At 43.1% G+C, this 20,031-nt stretch overlaps 1 protein-coding gene across 4 annotated transcripts in view; it reads right to left on the bottom strand.

Moving 5' to 3' along the window:
* Window positions 1-1,267: 1,267 nt before the first annotated feature.
* Window positions 1,268-20,031, bottom strand: part of RHBDL3 (rhomboid like 3) — a 60,928-nt gene continuing 42,164 nt past the window's right edge. For 3 of the 4 annotated variants that reach the window (XM_077787381.1, XM_031506362.2, XM_031506363.2), the window contains 6 exons: window positions 17,419-17,643; window positions 16,586-16,734; window positions 12,104-12,216; window positions 9,897-9,997; window positions 7,345-7,405; window positions 1,268-6,631 (listed from right to left, as the gene is read on the bottom strand). In XM_077787381.1, the coding sequence (XP_077643507.1) occupies window positions 6,360-6,631; window positions 7,345-7,405; window positions 9,897-9,997; window positions 12,104-12,216; window positions 16,586-16,734; window positions 17,419-17,643 (921 nt within the window). In that variant the 3' untranslated portion in view covers window positions 1,268-6,359. The remainder of the gene's footprint in view (window positions 6,632-7,344; window positions 7,406-9,896; window positions 9,998-12,103; window positions 12,217-16,585; window positions 16,735-17,418; window positions 17,644-20,031) is intronic. The other variant, XR_004149016.2, reaches the window with a different exon arrangement.

Here is a 20,031-nt window from a genome sequence, read left to right as displayed (position 1 = left end):
TACTGTGCCTATAAATTGTCAATGAGTGTGGTCCTTGATGCCTCCTGTTGAAAACCCTTTATCCTTCAATGCAGAGAAGCTGCAAATGTGGCATTAACAGCCAAGGTGACATATAATGTATTTGAGAAGAAAAGTAGTGGGAAAGAAACAAACCCCTCATTCAGTCATACGCAGGAGCTCTGAGAAGAAACAAGTGTTTTCCTTCATGAGTAAGTACAGCAGCAGCACTCAATAAAACATGTTACTCCTGTACATTTCTAAAAAAGTTGGAGCACTGGTTGTTCAGTTTTTTGGCTGATCAGGACACAAGAAAAAGCTCAGTGCTTAAAAAAATAAGTTGGATGTGAAGAACAGCAAGAAAATGTATGGTGCTGAAACACTTTTTGTATTAATTGACAAAAGCTGACAAAACCCACCTTACCTTTGTGCTGAAAGTCCTCAGCTAATGAATAGAGTGATTTGAGTGTCTCAGAAAGTTCAATGCAGAGAACTGACAGCAAGAGCTGAGTCCCACACACAGTGGCAGGGATCTGTCTCCCTTAAGAGTAGCACATCTGACAGGAACTGCTCCTACATACATCTTTGTTCCTATGAATTACACTTTAACCCAGTGTTTCCCAACAAAAACACAACTCATTTTTTCAAAATAAGCCTTTGTCTTCCACACTGGTAGGAGGACTTTTAACCAGTTGGTGGTTTACTTTTGCTGGGGATTTACTTTTTTTCTGGATATTTTGTTTCCACTCTTGATCCAAGATATGTGTTTTGGCTCTCAGATTTGAAAACATTCAGTAGAGCCTGATGTTAAAAGAGCACAACCCTCCTCCCCAATTAAAAAAAAAAAAAAAAAAATCACTCAAATGTAAAAAAATGTAAAAAAATGTACTCAAATGTTGTCAACTTCCCTGCAGCTCTGAGGTCACTGCAGTGAAGAAACAGCTGCCAAAAGGTGGGACAACACCTGAATTTCCATACAAGTTGCAAGCCAGTTCTGCATTCTCATTAGATCTTGTGGAGAAATGAAGCTACAGTTCACTCTCCCCTTTATCTATTAGACAGACATAAAAATGAGTTACCAATGTCATTATTAGAAGATTACATGGCAGAGCTCCAAACCAAGGGCTCTTTTGTTAAAAGACATGTTAACTGTAGACAAACTTACAAAATTGTCCTTGAAAGTTGTTTCTTGGTTGGTTTTTTGGCATGACATAGAAAACCTCAATTTTATTAAAAAAAAAAAAAAGAAAATATAAATGAAACAGAAAAATGAAACCACCAAAGAAAAATTTAATGGATTCTGCGCTCAAATAATGTCACAACAAAAATATACAGAATGTACACAATACAAAAATATTTGGAAACATACAATAGCATCTTACCTTGCAAATATAATTTTGTTTTACTAGCCCTTCACAGGGAAAGTACCACTTGTTCAGTATTTAAGGCAGAAAATTATGTAGTTTAGTGCTTTGTGTTTAACACTTGGATGTGTTGTTAGCATTAGTCGTGTAAGCAGAAGAAAAGCTGCATAAATCTGGCTTTATTTGCAAACTGAACAGACACTGTGGGAGTCAGGAGAGAGTCAGTGATAACTGTGTCTATCAAGCTCACTGAAAATAAGGTACTTTAGCTACTTAAATCATTGGGAATATTTTGTGCTTTGTGTAGTAAAGTACCCTGAAATGTAAATTTTCTGCAGATTTTCCTACTGGCATATTAGAAAGCTTTTTCCAATCAAAAGCCAATGATTAATTGGTGACATTAAAATACATTTGCCTTTAAATAGGCTTGGTTTCTCTCTTAGGTGTGATTCGTTTATAAGGAACTGCAAAATACACTCCACTCCTTTATAACCAGCTCTTGGCATCAGTAATAAGAGAAGGAATCTTTGAGTTCTTCCACACAAAGCACTGCAGAGCGGCCACCTCTGTAAGAGGAGCAGGGGAGCAGCAATATTCAGAGGTGCTGGCCTGGGCTCTCTTGGCCCAGCTTGCCCCCAGAGGTGGCTGGTGCTGAACTGCCATGTCCCCATTCTCCAGTTCCACTTCGGGCAAAGCCAATGCATGGGGGTTCCACAGCAACTGGGCTGAGCTTGAATCTTTGTGAACAGCCTTTGAGCTCTTTACTCGCTGAAGGATGTGTGAAAGTCCTACCCACCATCTTGTGAGACTAAATATTGGCAGAGAACAGCAGCTTCCTTGTGAGGTCAGCAGTCATGTCAGTACCAACTCTGAACATGTCAGATTCCATCCTCCACAGCCCAGTTCAAACTGAAAGGGCCTAATCTGCTCTGAAACACACGGGCAGTATAATCCATCAGAAGATGTTGGGATACAGAATCCCTGAGCTTTATTTCTAGTAACAATTTCTCTAGCTTCCCCCTTCCCTGTTGATAACATACTTCCCACTGCCAAAGGAGCAAGTAGTGAAAAACCACAATATGCCACGTAAGTGCTAAGATTCCTCATCAACTGACAGGGAAACAGTGACACAAGATGTTGTCTTAAAAACTCAGCAGAAGTAAATTCATCAGCATTTTTATGACTGCTACACTTCACTCAGAGATTGTTTCTGGAAAGCTCCTCTCCCATCACCGCAGGACAGCTCTTTCCCTTCTCATGCCTGTTATTCCTGCTGTGTGTAACACTAATCTTTACCTGTCTAGGAATAAAAAGTGCCATTTGCAGTCCCCGTGGACTTTGATCTGCCTGGTTCTCCTTTTCTCCTCCTCCCCGCGGCTGTCGCAGCTCCTCGTCCCGGGCCAGGCTGCTGCCGGCAGGGGTCCCTGGCAGCTCCGCCTGCCGCGCCGCTCCTCATCCTCACGGACCCGTGCTGCAGCGAACTCACCGCACGGCAAATCCACCTCACGAACGCCCGCTTTTTTTCTTTGCTCCCCCAGGTGTTGTGTCCTCGCTCAAGGACACAGTGTAAAATAACTTGCTCCGAGGTGCTCTGTTCAAACCTGTGCATTGGTGACAGTCCTTGCCTTCTGCTCTAGCACTGCACAGTCATAAGCTTTAACAGATTCGTGTTTTATCTGACTGATGGAAAATTCCGGCAGTAGTTGAAATTAAACCACAACAAATAACTGAAACCAGTCCCTCAGTGGATGCTCCTTCAGGAACACGCTGCTGACTGTGACAGGTTGGAACCACAATGAGCAGGATGGAGAATATTACATCTCCAACATGAGCCAGCAGCTTCAAGGACATCTGGAGGTAACAGAAAAGCCTGGTTGCTGTTAGTTCTGTGATGCTGCAGCACTGTGGCACTCCTGGGTGTGTTAGAAAATAGCATAACTGGAATTGATGTTACTCTGTAAAAACATAGCAAGTTTTCACACTGTAATTTTATTATTAAAAAAATAATTTAAAAGCTTACGTACTTTGTGCTGCTTCTGGCTCCATGAACTGATTGATTCTTAGCAGACAACAGGCTCTGTGCACAAACCGCTCCATGTATGGGAGGAGATTTCAGCTCTGATAAACAGGAATGTGATAGGGTTTCATTCCTTCACCTACCATAAATCTAACACTGTCTTAAAGTCTGGCCCTTCTGATCCCCAGGGTTGCTTGTAGACTTGCTCAGGCAGGGTATGGGGACACAGAATGAAGTCAGAAAGAGGAACAACAGGTTAAAAGAACAAGTTATAAGATCAACTTCAGAGCTGTTTTCAACCAGTTCAGTTCATGTAAACTACACTCATCTAAGGAAAAAGGCCCAAGGAAGGCTGTGGCTGTCTGCATTACTCTGTTCAGCTCTCTCCCACTCCTCAGCTGAGTAAAGACATTTTGGCCATGATCAAGCTGATCAAGAAACTGGTGTCTTTTGAACTTTTATCTTGTTGCTTCACCTCAGAGCACACACTGGAAGCAGGAAAGGCATGGAAACCTTTACTGGTAAGAAACTCATGGGTAGTAAGTAGCTTTCAGCTGAGAAAGCAAAAATAAAAGTCAATTGGTACACATTGCACTCTGGTAAATTACAGGCAAAATAATTTAGGTTTTTTTGCAATTGAAATTTTCTACCAAAATTTTAAAAGCTTTCCTAAGATTTCAGGAGAACTCCCATTCCTGGTCACCTCTATTTTCAAGGCATCTGTAATGAGAAAGGTTTAGCAATAGGTGAGGGAAGGAATGTCCTCCTTACTTGATAACCATGTCAGAACTCTCCTAGCTTCCACTCTCCTTCCTGCCTGCTCCCAGGGGGTTCCATGGCTATGACACTCATTGTGCCAGCACCTGCAACAATCCACGGGAACTCTTATGATTCTTGGGATCTGGACCCAAACTGCAGAGGTAAAATGGCTCAGGGAACCAATCCCTTCTCCAAAATGATCAGAGCTCTGGCCCTTATCCCTTCCTCTTGGTCCTCAATGAGGGCCCATGAGCAATGCACTGGCCATGCAGAACAATAAAAGTGCAATCACCCTCAGAAATCCCATTTCTGTGCACAAAGATGCCAAAAATTGTTTCTTTTGCAGGTAAGGCTTGTTCCAGGCTGCAGATATTTTCTCTTATTTTCTCTTCCCTCTTTCTGAGGCAACAGAACTTTTATGAGTGCATCTGGTAGGAGAAGACTTCACCCCTCAACCCAGTTATTTTTCCTTAAGAGGCAAAGAAAGGGACAGCTGATAAGCACTTGTGGATGTCCCCTCTAGAGGAATAAGCTCCTACCAGCTTGTGGTATCATCTGGCAGCATGGATAGCATAGCTGAGAGCATAAAGCCCACAACACAGAGAGAGTTTTCTACAGAGGAAACACAACTGCTACAGTGCCCATGGGATGTGCTGTGAAAGACTCTGGTGGCTGTGCCTGGGCACCAGCAGGAAATAGAAAAAAGGAAGAGAGGAGCTTGTCTGGAGAGACTATTATGGCTGCTTTGTCCAGACCATTGAATAGGTGGGTAAAGGGCAGAGAAAAGGAGGGCACCCACACTCCTGGACTGTAATTTGGCAGCTCTCTAAAGTGACAAGCAAAATAAGCACCTTACACAGAATAGTACCTATAAGCTCTGCTTGTGCTACAGATGTCCCCATGTGGTCCCTAGGTCTGTGCAGGCAATTGTGTGAACTGTGACACAGCCCACTTACAGATTGCCTGGACTGGGCTTGACCAACATTAAAGAAAAAGGCATCACTGCAACTAACTGTTGTCTGGAGCTCCTGAAAATCCAATACCTCAGGAATAGGCATCTTCAAAATTTTAGAAGTCATATTAAAACCTGTTTTTCATTTCACAATGATAACTGTAGCAAATAACACCCTCTCCACTTCATTGGGAAACCAGTGCTACATTCAAACAGATTTAGCTCCACTGCTTTCAGTGGACTTGGCCCCAAATGGATTGTATGGCTGTAAAGACTGGATAGTTCCCACCCTGGGCTGCTGGAGGTCATCATGGTCCCATTCTCCTAGTAGGAACCTACTGGAAGAGTTGAGATCCCTGCCAGGAGCTCACTGCAAGCCAGGTGTTAGGTCAGTGTGGTCAGAAAAAAAGTGAGAAGAAAACAGCACCTGATTGTCGTCTGGTAAAACCACAAATGAATATTTGCCCCTCTTTTCTTCATCCCTCAAAAAAAACCCCAAAAACACAAAAACAAACAAAAAAAAATACCCCCAACAATCCAGCCACACCCTTTAGCCACAGCAGGCTGGGGAAAGGGGAATAATTAATTAAAATCGAGTGAAACATGCACAGAAAAGTCACTTCTGGCTGGGTATCCACAACCTAAGATTCCCAATGTTTATAGTGCAATTTCATTTGACCTGGGGTTGAAGAGCAGTCTCCATCACTTTGTGTGATCAAGTTCTGCCGATCCTTTGAAAGTTGTGCAAGACAAGTTTCAGCAGAGGCTAAAATACCTTAGGAACCATTCAAGTAATTAGACAGTGGCACTGGTATGGCTGAACAGTCAGACATGTCCAAAGAAACCAGACTCAAGCTGCCTTGTGAGTACCATTTGAGTCTCTAATTAGTAAATGTCTGCTCTTCTTCCCTTTTAGTGTTCAGTAACACAGAGGAAATTCACTGAACAATTGGCCATAATTCCAGCACTGACCTGGAAAATACAAATATCTAATAGAAAATATTGATGTGTGATAAGAACTCAAGCAGTCAGTGCCCAGGTGCAGGGCAGAAACTGCAGGGCATGGCCAGCCAGAGTTACACAACCTGCTGGGTTTGTGAACAAACTGATCAGCCCATTTCATGAGATCTTTAAGCACCTCCATCAGCACACTTGTGTGTGTTCAGAAGAATCATCCTCCCAAGTTAAATACAAAAATAGATCCTCCATCTTCATTCATTTAACAGAGCTGACAGATGACTTCTGCTCTCCAGTTTTCTGTCCCATGTTTTCAAGGAGGGGGAGGTAGCTTTAGATCCAACAGACTGTAGGCAAAAATATTCCAGAAGATGGCAAACAAGACAAAAATGATGTAAATAGAAAGGAAGATCCACCATAAAGTCTGATCTTGGAGTCTCTGCTCATAGTTCCTCAGGATGATAACACCAAGGGTGATTCCAACCATCACCCCTCCCAGGTGAGCCATGAAGCTGGGGTGGGGGCATGGGGGGTAAGCGGAGGGGTGGAATCGCAGCCACACGGCTCTTCCAAATTCAAAGCTCACTGGAACAAAGAATAAAATCAGTTAATTGTCTAGGTTTATCCCTTCTTAAGTCCACGCTTGGGGCAGCATTGCATCCCTGAGGAGACAGAGAGGGAGAAATTGCCTTGCATGGTGAGCACAGGGAAGCTGTGGCTATGTCAGGGCTGTGGCACACAGACATGAGGCCTCTCCAGAGGCTGGAAAGTGATCTGGGTTTGTGAGAGTGTAGATAGGTTGGGGAATATTCACCTTCTGAAATTTATACCAAAACCATAACAAAAATGAGTTAGAATTTGAAGACAGTTGTATGTGATGAATGAACACACAGTTTAGTTTCCCTTATTATGCCCCTCTGAGGATCGGGCTGGAAGAGAATTCATCAGTGTGGGTATAATGCTGCTGCCCTCCCAAACAGGATGTGCTCTAGGAAACCCAAGCATTATCATTATGAAGGCACTGCATGTTTGAGACTGCAAAGAGATGTTCAAGCTCCTTCACAAACACCACAAGCTACAGATGCTGGCTAATGACAAATCCTTGTTTACAAATGCTTGTGTTGAAAGCCAAAATCTGCAGTGGAGAGCAATGTGGTTTGGCTGCCAGAAGGTCCAGCTGAAAGTTCCTACCAAAACTGCTGCAAAGTCAAAACCCTCTGAATCAGCATGAAATATTATGACAAGGACAAACAAAACAGGACTGGCTGCACGTGTGCCAAGCTTTGTATGGTACTTACTACAGATCAAGGCAACAGCCATGCGCAGCAGTTTGAATTGGCACTTCATTCCTGACCAGTTCTGGAAAAGAGACAAGGAAAACAAAGTAATGCTGCACACAAACCTGAAGGGATATTACATTTAGATCTGTCACTTGTCAGGCAACTTCTCAGTGCATTCAAGCCCTACTGTGCTTTTTCAATGCTATTTTCTGTGCCTCAGGCTCCCTGAAACTCTGCAGCTCAGATCTTTGGCACAGCATAGAGAAACAATAAAGACTTCAATAAAATCATATCAAGGAAACAGTGCCTTAAGAAAGCCTGGACTTAGTCTCCTTTGTCTTCAGGCTTGGTTATTAATCAATATGGTGGAATAAAAATCTCTGAATGATAATCAGAAATCATGGAGAAATATTAAAAGTCCTTCTTTTTTGCTTGCACATAATTTCAAAGCAGGAAAAGAGAACATGTTTTGAGAAATTCAGATGTATGACAACATTATTATTATTATATTATGATGTGACTAAATAAAAATTTGCCTATTGAAGGCAGATTGAGATACCAAGATAATGGGTTTCTTGTAAAAAGCTCCCTAGTTGTCACACTGAAGAAATAAAAAGAATGCCTATAAACTCTTCAAACTATCTCTAATGGCACTTGGGATGGCAAAAAAATTCAACCTCCACAAAATAAGTAACTGATTTTACTTCTCTACAAAGAGACCTAGCCCAGTCAGAAAGCTCTGAGCTCATGTTGATTAATACTGTGCTGCCTCCTTCACTTTTAATTTCCATGTAACTGCTTTGAATCCCTTCCCTCACTCTTTTCCTTGGTGTGACACACTTTATTGCTTCCCCCTGTTGGCTATTTTATGTCTTTAATTCCAATAATATTTATTTTTCCAAGCAAAAATGTTTCCATTTCCTTTGGTTATCAGGAGGCACAAGGGAACAGAAGATTCCAGAGACCCTCCCTGCCACAGTCCCTGCTGTCCCCAGCTGTGCCAGACTGAGCTTTGTCAGCAAACAGCCTGCACGCCTTTCAGCGTGCAGCAGCATTGCATCTAGATAACAAGTGAGCACAGAGAGACAAGGGGGGGAAAGGAAAGCAAAAACATCCCTCCACCAGAACTGGAAAGGCAGCAAAAATAATTTCAGATGAGAAGAGAGGCAGTGGACAATGAAAAAACAAAGATGCTAAGGTAGCAATCTCTAAATAGATTTGGCCAATGAGTAGTGAAATGACAGATCACTTTGTGATGTTCTAAGAAGTCAGGGAAGGTAACTGCTGAAGACTCTCCACATGTCTCTGGAAGAGCCTGTTCCTCTAAACCAGACTAAAATTTCCTCCAATGCCCCCCTCTAACCCTGTGAACTGTGCTGTTAAAAAACCCTGTGTCTTCATTACCACCCTGAAAGACAGAGGAAGCTCCCTCCTGCTTCCCTTGGCACACTGGCAGGGAACACAAATCACACGGAAAATAACTGGAAGTAGGGATGCAATTCCCCAGCAGAAACCCTGAGCTATAGGGGTAGCCCCTCTCCTCCAGTGTCTGGCCAGCCACTCAACTGTCTCATTTGGACAACAGACTCAGCTCATTCATGCTCTGAGAAGCTTGAAAATGGTGAAGCAGACCAATTTTGCTCAGGATATCTCTCACTTCCCAGCTTAAAAAACTGTCTGGAGCAGCACCACTGTGGGTCACAGCTGGATCCTGCTGACTTTACTGCAGACAAGCATCAAGTACAAGGTTTTCTTTAAGGCTTGGCTCCACACCACCTCACGCACACATCTTCCAGCACCCATATAACAGATCTTCTGTCTCTATTGCAGCCGCCTCAAATTATCTTCCCACTCAGACCCAGGGGAGGAGCATTATCCTCATTTTCATGGTTATTCTGCTCTGATATTGCTGGTACAGGACAGACATGCCACCACACATGAATCTTCTATCAGCAAAGCCTTTTTTGCCCAGTGTCAGCTGAGGAGTCCCCCAGGCAGCTGTGTTGGGCTTTGCCACCACCCAGCTGAGGGCTGGGGATGAACTCCCGTTTCCAGCCTTAGAAGAATGACAATGCTGGTATTTCCTCACCTGTGTAAAGTCTTTCATGAGGTGAAACAGCAGACATGCATCATTAGATCACCCAGGGTTCAGCTTCAGTCTGGGTTTTACAAATGGAGATAAGAAATATTCTGCACATGAATCCATTGAATGCTAAATTTCCTTAGATACTCACTAAAATTACATAGGACATCCAGACAGAAACAGGTCTGCCACTTCTGCAGAGCCAGTCTGCTGTTCAAACATTTGTCAGCCATTGCATGGAGAGTTGATAGCCTGGAGAACACTGATAAATCTTGGATTACCAACATCTTTAGGTTGTCCTGGAAAACTGTCAGCCATCAGGGTACCAAGTGCAAGGTAATATTTCCATCCAGAACCACACCACTGAGACTAGACTCTTAGCTGGGGCAAGCTCTGAATGACCAACAGCTGGGTCAGGTCTTACTTCCAGCCCCTTTGGGCCACCAGACGTGGCTCACTCTGAGGTCACAGTCACTCTGGTACTCACCATCACAATATTGGCCAGGTGAGCAGAGACAAGAGCATACACACCTCCAGAGGAGCCCACCACCGGCGCCCTCATGTCAGCCACTGACACTGCCAGGGACCCTGGGGGAAACAACAAGGCTTTGTAACAATTGCCCACCAAATAAACACACTCACTCCTACCCTACATCCCTGCTATGGCCTGTTTGTGCTAATTGCTGCAGGTCAGGAATACAGAAAGAGAAGGAGGGGGAAATTGATTGACTCCTGAAGCCAACTCAGTCCTGTCAAGGCAGTGACTGATTGATTCCTCTGCAACCACTTTTAAAGCAGCCAAGCAAGGCAGCAATGTGTCTTCAAGCTTGTCCTGCGAAAAGGCATTTATTCCCTGATTGAAAGAACAAGGAAGCAGGAGACAGACAAACGTCTGTGTTTGTTTCTCACCTGAAGATAAAACAGAAGTAACTCTTATGTTGCCGAGAAAAATCTCAGCACAGGGAGAAGGAACTAGGGACTTTAACTTAACACAGGCCTCTGATCAAAGCACAGCTTATTATCTGTAAAACTTCAGAGTAAAACGAGTCAAAAATAACCTGGATGGAGGCAGTAGGCACATGACAGCAAAATGACAGGTCAAGTACATAAAGGCACCACTAATAACAATACAGCCAAATAGAGACATTGCTTCTTCTTATCCCAGTTGGAGGCTTGGATATGCTCAAAGCTCCTTTCATTGCTGACTTTAAGAATAATTTAAGCAATAGAGGGAAAGGCAGATTTGCTGTCACAAAGAAGGGATAATGAAGATCTTTGTGATGATTGGGAATGAGAAAAAGACATACTGGCAAATCTTGAGAGAGTCCTTGGTAGCACAGAATCTAATGAACTTCTTTGCTAATTGCCCAACTGATTCCAGGTCAAGAAAGTGCTGAACTTCAACCAGCCAACTCTGCTGATAGCTCCCTCCTTCCTTGTATAGCCCTGAGACTTCTCAGCTCTTAAACACTGCCATTAAGGAAAAAGTTAATGAGAAATAAAGGAAAGAGTAATAAGATCTTGCAGTTAAGTCTTCAGACACTGAGTACCTCAATTTCCATTCTTAATGTGTCTTCTTAGTAAAGCCAAAAAAATGAGAAAGAACCATAAAAGTTGTGGCCTAACTACATTTTACTGTCTATTCCTGATACTACTTAGCTGAGTTATCTTTATATTGCCTCAGCATGAATATAGTCATTTCCCTCTCTTCTGGCACATGACAAAGAATAAAGGATGTTTCATAACTGGCTAAGATATCAGTGAAGCCCTGGGATTTGGTAGGTGTATCTGTGTAGAAAAGCTGTGTCTGGGAAGTTGCAAATTGGGCACCACTTTTGTTAGTGTTTGTTAAAATAACAGTCAGGGGACAGTGGACCTGCTCTGCTAACTCCTTTCTCTGCAGTAAATACTGTTGGTGTTTGTACCATGCCTCATCCTGTGCCCTAGTCCAATTATTCTTTCCACAGACTGTCTCCTGGAATGCAGGATTTATTAGTACTCGATACAGCCCATTCTACAAAGGGTTTATCTGCTTATTATGGAAAAAAAGTAATTATGTGGCTGGAAAAAACAAACAAACACTATAAATCTTGAACAAAGGGCAGTCAATCGTTGTCTGAGTTCCACTGTAAAGCTCTTGGTTGTTTTCACACCCTCCTTCTGTTTTAACTAGATGTTGATCTATTGTCAGCTTCCATCACCTCCAAACTGCTGGAAATTCCAAACATAAATAAAAGCAATTCAGCACAAACTAAAAATCAATCAGGCCCCATGGCTTAATGATGGAATGAATTTTCCAGATTTCTGTGCACTGCTCACAATCTACAACCAAATACTTCTTGTTTACTTAGGCTGTAGAAAGGTGACACACAAGACAAATGGAGGAAGAACTGCCACAGGATCAGCATGACCCCACATTCAGGAAGATCATCTAAAGCAAGGCTATTTTAAAATAACAGGTAGTTGGTGCATTTTTAGCAGGTCTCCTAAACAGAGAGTCTGTGGCTACATAGAAATAGATGTCAAGTTGTACCATATTTTCTATGTCCAGCCCCACAAAGGATTTCAATACACAGAAGATCAGTAAATGTTCCTCTCCTAATCCCAAATATCATAAAACATCTCTCCAACTCAAAAGCCAGCACAGACCATTTTCACTGCTTCTCCACCTGGGCATGCAGAGGTGTCACCTACCTGCCACAACTCCTGCAACGTACACAAAACTGATCCTTGCAGCTCCGTGCACCATTTCCAGAGGAACCCCAACCAAGAGCTGAAGGACAACATTGAGCCCAAGATGTTCTATCCTGCAGCAAAGAAAAACAATAGTTGTCTTCTTTTCCAACTCTTCATCTCCTTTCTCTACTACTGAGACACAGATATCTTGGAAAGAAAATCAAAGAGCACTCGATTCACATAAGTAGACTAACACTGGGAAAAACAGTGATTCCAGAAAAAATCAGACCCAGAGTTGCAATGTTTCTTCCCTCCTTGCTGCTTTTATCTTTTTTGTATCCATGCAGGTCCTTTCACTTAAAAGACTTTGTACAATGTTTGGTTCTTAGACAGAACAACTGTGTTCTTAAACTTTGGTTCTGTTTGGTCAGACATTTTTTTCCTTTGTCTTTGCTTGAACAATTTAAATGACTTGTCAAAAAAAAAAAAACCAAAAAAAAAAAAAAAAAAAAAAAACCACCAAAAAAACCAAAAAAACACCCAAAAAAAACCCCCAAACAGCAAAATGGCAGCAGAGCCTGGAACAGAAGCCAGAAATTTGACCTGCTCCTCTCTTCTCCCCTCCTAAGGATTCCACTTTTCCCTGCACACATCACACTGCCATGATGGGGAGTGGTTGTTAAAAATGAGGTGAGTGTAGAAGTTCCAGGAGAACTGCCATTTCCTGGTGCTGTAATGCTGCTTTACAGTATGGGCTGTCTGACCCTCACCCTTTTCTGCTGTGCCTACTTCAATGGTCAGAATGGGAAGCAGAGGGCATTTTGATCTCTGCTCAGGTACCCAGGTGTACTCCCTGATGCTCTCTCTTCATCCACCCTCGTTCCCATTACAGTCAATAGCAAAACTCCAAAACTCCTGTTGGACACACAGGAAAAAGCTGAGCTGAAGGAAGTCTTGCAGAAAGCCCCACTATCACACTGTGCAGGACCACTTGCAGCCTGCAGGCAGAGTGTGACAGCTCAGATGTGTATATTGGGTAGAAATTCCAGTGCAGCAGATTTCCCCTGAGCTGAATCAATAGCTTCAACACAAGTTCTCTGTTGCTTTTATCAATACTACTTCACAAACCTGTCCTGCCACTTTCAAATCTCTATCCCTAGATCTGTAGGGTCTTTCAGTGAGATAATACCAGCACCAGGCCCTAAACAGGATCAACACTCTGCTAGTGACTGAGATTTACCCTGGGCTCACAGGACTGTGACCTCACTGAATGGTGACATCTCACTGGGTTCAAGGGTATCCTGCTTTTTGTATGAAGAGAACCTGCTTACAAAACAGATGGATCTAAATGACACAGTGGTACCCTTAACACAGAAGGACAGCTTCTTTTGGGGAAAAGAGGGCACAGTACCTAATGCCTTGAAAATATACATCCTATTTCATACAAGAAAAGGGTTGTTCACAGGAAGGCACTAGCAAACTTTGGTTTAAGTTATATGCAGTTCCACTGTTTTGATCTTTTTCACGTTACCATAGCAATTTCCCATATACAGCAGAGAAAAACACTGATGGTGAGATTCAGTAATGACAGAATAGTCTCATAAATGAGAATTTAAAGTTGGACTGCAAAAAAGTGCTAGAAACGATACTGCAGAAAACAATCCTCTCCTGATATCTTAATAATTTTGTTTCCATTTAATTTCTCTCTGAAGATTAATTTATTTCCTGTACAATACACTCAGCACTGCAATTTTTCATCATGGGAAACTGCTGCATGTAACTGGGTTCTTTCATTACCTTCCTCAAGGTAATGGAACCACTGGGCATGGTCAGCACTCACTCTGATCCCGCATGCTCACAGAACTCAGGGAGTTAAATTGGGAACAAGCAGCAAAGGTCAAACTGAGATCACTGAGATGAGTCCAAACACCCAAGTGTCCTTTCACAGAAGGGAGGGAAGAAGCTTTGGCTGGCACACAATCAACATCATGAGGTGGCACCTGACATTTCCACACAAAGCATTGTGTCTTATTTTTCAAAGGAAGCTTTTGTAAAAGCTCAGCAAAGTTTATCCTGGAGTCTGAAGTGACTGCTCTGATTCACAGCTGTTCTTAAAAGACTTCCCAGGAGCAATCCCATTCACTTCTCTTCCCCATCATGCTAAGAGCTTTAAAGGCATCAGGGTCAATAAGTACCCATAAAATATAATTACCCTTTGCCAGTGCTGAATGTGTCATTCTTGAAATGACAATTTCATTGATTTATTAAGGACTTTCTCCTTCCCTGGGACCAAACAAATGGGACTGAGCATCAATGGAAGTCATTAGTTATGGCAGTGATACAAATGTGTGGGCTTCAGATACCAACGTCTGCTTTCCATGAAAACAGAAGGGCAGAATTTACAACTTTGCCTTTTTAGCCCTTGACAAAGCTCCCTCCATCAGAACCAACACACAGCCTGTACATTTTTGGAATCTTTCTAGAGCACAGCCAGCCAAGCCTTAGCAACTGCTGCCTTCTCAAAACACCTTTCGGCTGCCACTTGCTCTTCAAAAAAAAGACCAAGTGCACTAAATTAAGGAGCAGTCCACATTACCATTTAAAAGTCTCAGCTGGAAGCAGGATAACAATAGATCCATGCATTGTGCTATCCTCTCATTTGAAAATGAGAGGAGAATGATGGGCGTCCACTAAAAAACAATATTACCTTTCCAAGATTTATCTGTTTTCCTTACAAGAAAGGAGCTTAACACCAAGAAGTTAGAAATAAAGGAAAACCTTTAGCTTAACTCCAGATACTGCACATAAATCACCAGGTTTATTGTTCCAGTGGGACTCTCCATTGTTTTAAAGGCTGCGAGCTAAAGGACTTGGAATTCATCATGAGGAGTCCCCTGCTCACCACCTTCCATTGTTCCCCTCTGAGCCAGCCAGAGGTGAAATAAACCTGAGGGATTTTTTGGCCAGTGAGTGTGAAGAATGCCAGGGAACTGCCTGCTACAAGGGTGACCTGGTACAGGTTAGGAAAGCATGCTACAGAAAGGCATTTAATGCTGGAGAATTGTCCTTGTGCAGGTGTTTCTCCTCCACTGTATCCTAAAGCAATCTGTAGTTATAGAAAAGATAAGGTAAAACATCACCATCATCAAGAGAAAGCCCAAATACAAATTAACTAGTATTAGTTAAAACCAAGTGTTTATTTCTTTTACAAGCCCAGTTTTCCCCATATTTTCAGTGATGAAATTTCTATTTCTCATTTTATGTAATAAGCCTCATGTCTAAGCCCAGTAGTCCCCACTTGCAGGATGAAATCTATGTAATATGGGCTCTTTGGAGGGATTCAGCATGCAGAGGACAGATGTTGCCACATTCAGAAGTTTCTTCTAAAAACTTTTCCCTACTCTTCCCTTGGACGGAGTCTGTTTTTATCCAGGGATCTGGGACACATCTTGTGCTCCAGGGTAATTACACACCAAGGAAGTTATTGCATGGCAGGGAAGAGACTTCAGCATGTCTTCCATCAGAGACATGGAAAAAAGGCAAAGATCAACTTGATCTTTCTGGCCTTTCACAGAAGAACATTGACTGATGGAAATATAGGCTTTCTATTTAAGAACAAAGGGTCCTTATGCAGTTTCAAACTCTACTGCTGAAAGGCTTGTTGCTGTCATTTTTCAATGACAGAATTAAAGAAAATTGCAATTATTTGCCAGGAATGTGTGAAGATAATGATCTGAGAAACTGCTTAGAGGGGGTAGAATGTTTTGTACAGGGATGAACTTTCCAGTGACACTTACTCATCACCATGGCATCACAAACATCACACAGTTAAGTCTATTTAAATTCTGTGAGGACTAGCACAGCTGAAAAGAACAGAGTTAGAATCCCCACACCTTGTATATTATTCCCAAGTCTGCTACATACCTCCCATGGGATGAAGGAGGACTCATTTTACTGTGCACCTTCATTTTGCATGGACACCATTCTCTGTCCATTTGATAACTGCAGATTGTCAACTCTTCAGGAACGCTGGTGTTTGCCCAGTGTGCACAAAATGGGAGTTCAGGCTTGACACAGCCTTCTAGGCATTATCTCAGTCCCTACAGAAGGGACCAACATTACTGAGTGATGACATATTCCAGGCACAGGGAATTTAACTGACTTTTCCAGCACCCTGTGGTTTTTAAATACCAGTCCAGCATCTTTGCAGACTTGTTCTACCACCTGCACAGCTCCTTTAGTGGAACACTGGGCTTTGACCTGGTTTTAGGAAGTGAACAGTAAGAAGAAAGTGTGGTCCCAACACTGCTGGGGAGAAGAGTAGCATCTGTTGAGTTATTTTTGTTGCCTTGTCCCTTCAGAGAGCTGTGACAGTTTGCACCTCATTGCCCAACAGTCCACAACATCTTCAGATTTTTAAGTTTTAAAAGTTTAATTCTGAGCTGATTCTGTCACTTCCTCTATCTCTCTGGAGACCCTGAACTGTTTATAAGTACTCACCCTGCATGCATGAATATGTAGGTTAGGTACCTCCAAGCCTGGGCCCGAAGCTGGGGATGGTACAATAATGCATTCTTCAGGTACAAGGGGTGGCTGACTTGCAGCACAAATCTGTCTAAGACCACTCCATTGTAAAGAAAAAAGGCAACCTAGAAGAGCAGAGAGATTCATTGGTTAGCAAATGCCTTTTCTCACCAAAAAGTACCTTTTAGCTAAAATAATGGAGAAAAAAGTAATATATATTAAAAATTTTTCTCCCATTTGACAGCTTCACACAGCATGAAAATTCCCTGTTTTGAGGAACCTGCAACACATTGATATAACTGTATCTGTGGTCTCCTGTAACACACCAGCCCCTGAGTTAGAGGAACCTGCTCCCAGTTCAGCACCATACTATCAGTGTCATATCCCACTCTGTACTTATTTGAGTACATTACTCAGAAAATGTGCAAAGATCTCATTTGGGCAACACATGAGCAGGTCAGAATATTTAACCCAGAGGTTCTCTCCTCTCCTTTTTCTATCCACTTACAGAACAGATGTAGCTGTACAGAAATTTCTAAATACACTGACTTATCCATTTCTCTAGATTTGTCCTGTTTTCACACCTCAGACAGTTTTGCTCTGGTTTCCCAAACTGTGTAGTCTCATATACAAATTGTTCCAATGACAGGATCACAGTCTCCACTTAAACACTCTCCAACCCACAATCAAAACGGCCACCAGCTTCACGTCTGTCCTTGTCCAGGTGTGAACGAGTCCCTCTCTAACCCTTGACCGTGTCCCAGCAGAGCCTTTGGCAGTGTGGGGAGGTTCCCAGGGAGGGCACTTGCCTCCACAATGGTGATGGTGATCATGAACCAGGGCGGGGGGCAGCAGGTGTAGCTGTCATAGTACCACTTGCGGTCGATCTCCCGCGGCAGGGTCTCGTACGCCACGTGCCGGATCAGCCTCTGCGAGAGGCTCAGCCCCGTCTCTTCCAGCAGGGCCTTGCTGCACAGCCTCCTGTTCCCCTGCAGGATGGCCTGGCGGAAACTGTTCGACCTTTTGTTGCTCATCTGGGTAAAAGGAAACGGAAGAAACCACGAGTACAAAGCAAGGCCTGGCACAATCATCAGGGAGAACAGTGCCAGTTTGGCAGCACCAGATCCAGGCAGGCAGGAAAGCCACCACCAGGCTGACCTTTAGGAACCAAGTTTTGGGACAATGACAGTGTGCACTGAAAACTTGGGGTGCAAGGAAAACAAGTACCATGGCCTGCCATTATGATGCTAATAAATGAGGTCAGGGCAGAACTCTGGCAAGGCCAAGCAGGGGCTGCTGATGCACCTGGCTGAGCTCTATGGCCCATTCCCCAGCCTTCCATACACTGTCTTCACCACTGATTATCACAATCCATATTCCTCTGTCCTCCTTCCTTCTGCTCCCCCTGCTCTATCACACTTCGCTGCTGTCTTGGGGCAGGAAATTTCTCAAATGGAGCAGCAGGCACTTTCACAGCACATCTAACCTTTGTGGTAGGAGTTAGCTCTGGGCAAAGAAAATTATCTCTTTGTGTAAAAACAAAACTGTCTGAACAACAGCATGAAACAACAAATTAATCGGCTGTACAGGCTGTCTTAGCTCTTGTAAGCTTGCAAGTCTTTACAAGGCTTCTTTCATAAGTTATCCTCAGAGGGGGCAGGTTCTGAGATGGCACAGGCTTACAGCTAATTTGTGTTTGCATTATCACCTCACATGCATAGATTTAGATATCTTTTTGAGCATACACTTTACCAGTTTGGATGCATAATTAAAGCAATTGCATTTGCAAGTTAGGCAGATGGAATCTTATGCTTAGCCTTCTGGGGGTGGGGGAACAAACTAGGTCTGAAAGAGCTTGCTCCAAGATTTGCATGATTGTTAATTAGCCCTGATATCAAACAAACTTGCTGACTTAGAACCACTGTCTGTACTGGCTGAATCTTTGTCAGGGAGCTCCAAAGCATCACTGTGTACATAGGCTGCTGCAGGGGGATCTTCTACTGTAACAGGCAGCAAAGCAAACATGACAGCCTGGTCCTTCTTCTGAGAGAACTGCCAACTGCTCTCAAACCACCAGCACATGCAGCCTCTCAGAACCAAGCAAGAGAAGACACTCAACAGCATTGGCTCCCAGTTGTCTTGGATCATGCTGGTTTCAGCTGATATCCCAAAGCCAGCAAATCCCAGAGCTTGTGCTCTCAGTGGCCAGGCAGTCAGGGAATTGCTCCAAGCTGGACCAAGCTGCTTAAATACAGTAATCACTGTGGGGAGCCACCTCCTGTTAATCACTGGAGGAAGGCAAGGGGCCATCTGAGGTGATAGCACTGTGACCTGCTGTGCCCAGCCCTCCTTAGCTTGCATTTGTAGCCTGTTCCTCCAACACAGAGGAGCATTGACTATCAATTGATGTTCTTGTATTTTTTTTTAACTGGGGAAAATTTTGCTGTTCTCTTTGAATTGTTTCAGTGAGAAGATGTTTTATCCTAACAACTCTCTCCATTTTGGTATTTCTCCTTTGCTGTCTCTTTCCTTTGTTGATTCAGAAAACACTTGTAAAAGAACATTTCTTGTAAAAAAAGCAGAAAAACAAAGATTAAAAAAAATGTCCACAAAGTCTCTCTCTCAGTCTTCTCATGTCTATCATCCAGAAGTCTGTATCTAAAACTAGGGGAAATGAGGGGAAAAAAATTGTTGTGGTCCTCTGTTGCATTAAGAAAGCCTGCTCATACTGAAAGACAGTATTTTCATAGAGAAACATCCAACAGGTGCAAGGCTTTCCTTAACATGTGTGAGATGCCCTTTGCCAGATAAGAGATGTACCTCTGTTTCAAAGATACTTTTAGCCACCTAATGACCTCCCTGCGTCCACAGAAGAAAGCTTCACTCCAAGTTAGTTCAGAACAGCCTTTCAGAGATGTTCTGTATGTGCTCCCTCACAAAGTTCATTCTTTTCCCTCTGGCTCTGCCCCATCTTATGGGCAAGAATAAATTCAGACTGAAACGATAAAATTGCCTGAAGATACCAGACAGTTGACTGGAGCTGCTGATCTGCTTATTCCAATTACAGTGATAAATGGGATTTCCTGCCTACCACAAAACAGTCAGTGCTTTTCCCTGCTGCAGCACTTCAGTGGAAAAGATAATAATTTCCAGAGTCAAGGAAAATCATAATTTCAGTTCAGCATCAAGAAGTGCTGGCTGTCCTTGGTAGATGATCACCTCATCAGTGCAGAGATTGCCAAGGGAGATGGGCAGGAAACTCCAAAGGCTGCTGATGTCCATGGTTAGGATTGTAACAAAGATTTCCTTGCATCTGTTGAGAAGAGGAGCCTAAGGGAGGCACTCCTGAACTCGTCTGTTAACTGTTCCAAGGGACTGACTCAGTTCAGTCACCTGAACTCAGCACGGCCCCACCAGTCCAG

Source organism: Lonchura striata, chromosome 19 (assembly GCF_046129695.1).
Source record: "Lonchura striata isolate bLonStr1 chromosome 19, bLonStr1.mat, whole genome shotgun sequence".
Taxonomy (NCBI): domain Eukaryota; kingdom Metazoa; phylum Chordata; class Aves; order Passeriformes; family Estrildidae; genus Lonchura; species Lonchura striata.
This window is presented reverse-complemented; position numbering and strand designations above follow the sequence as displayed.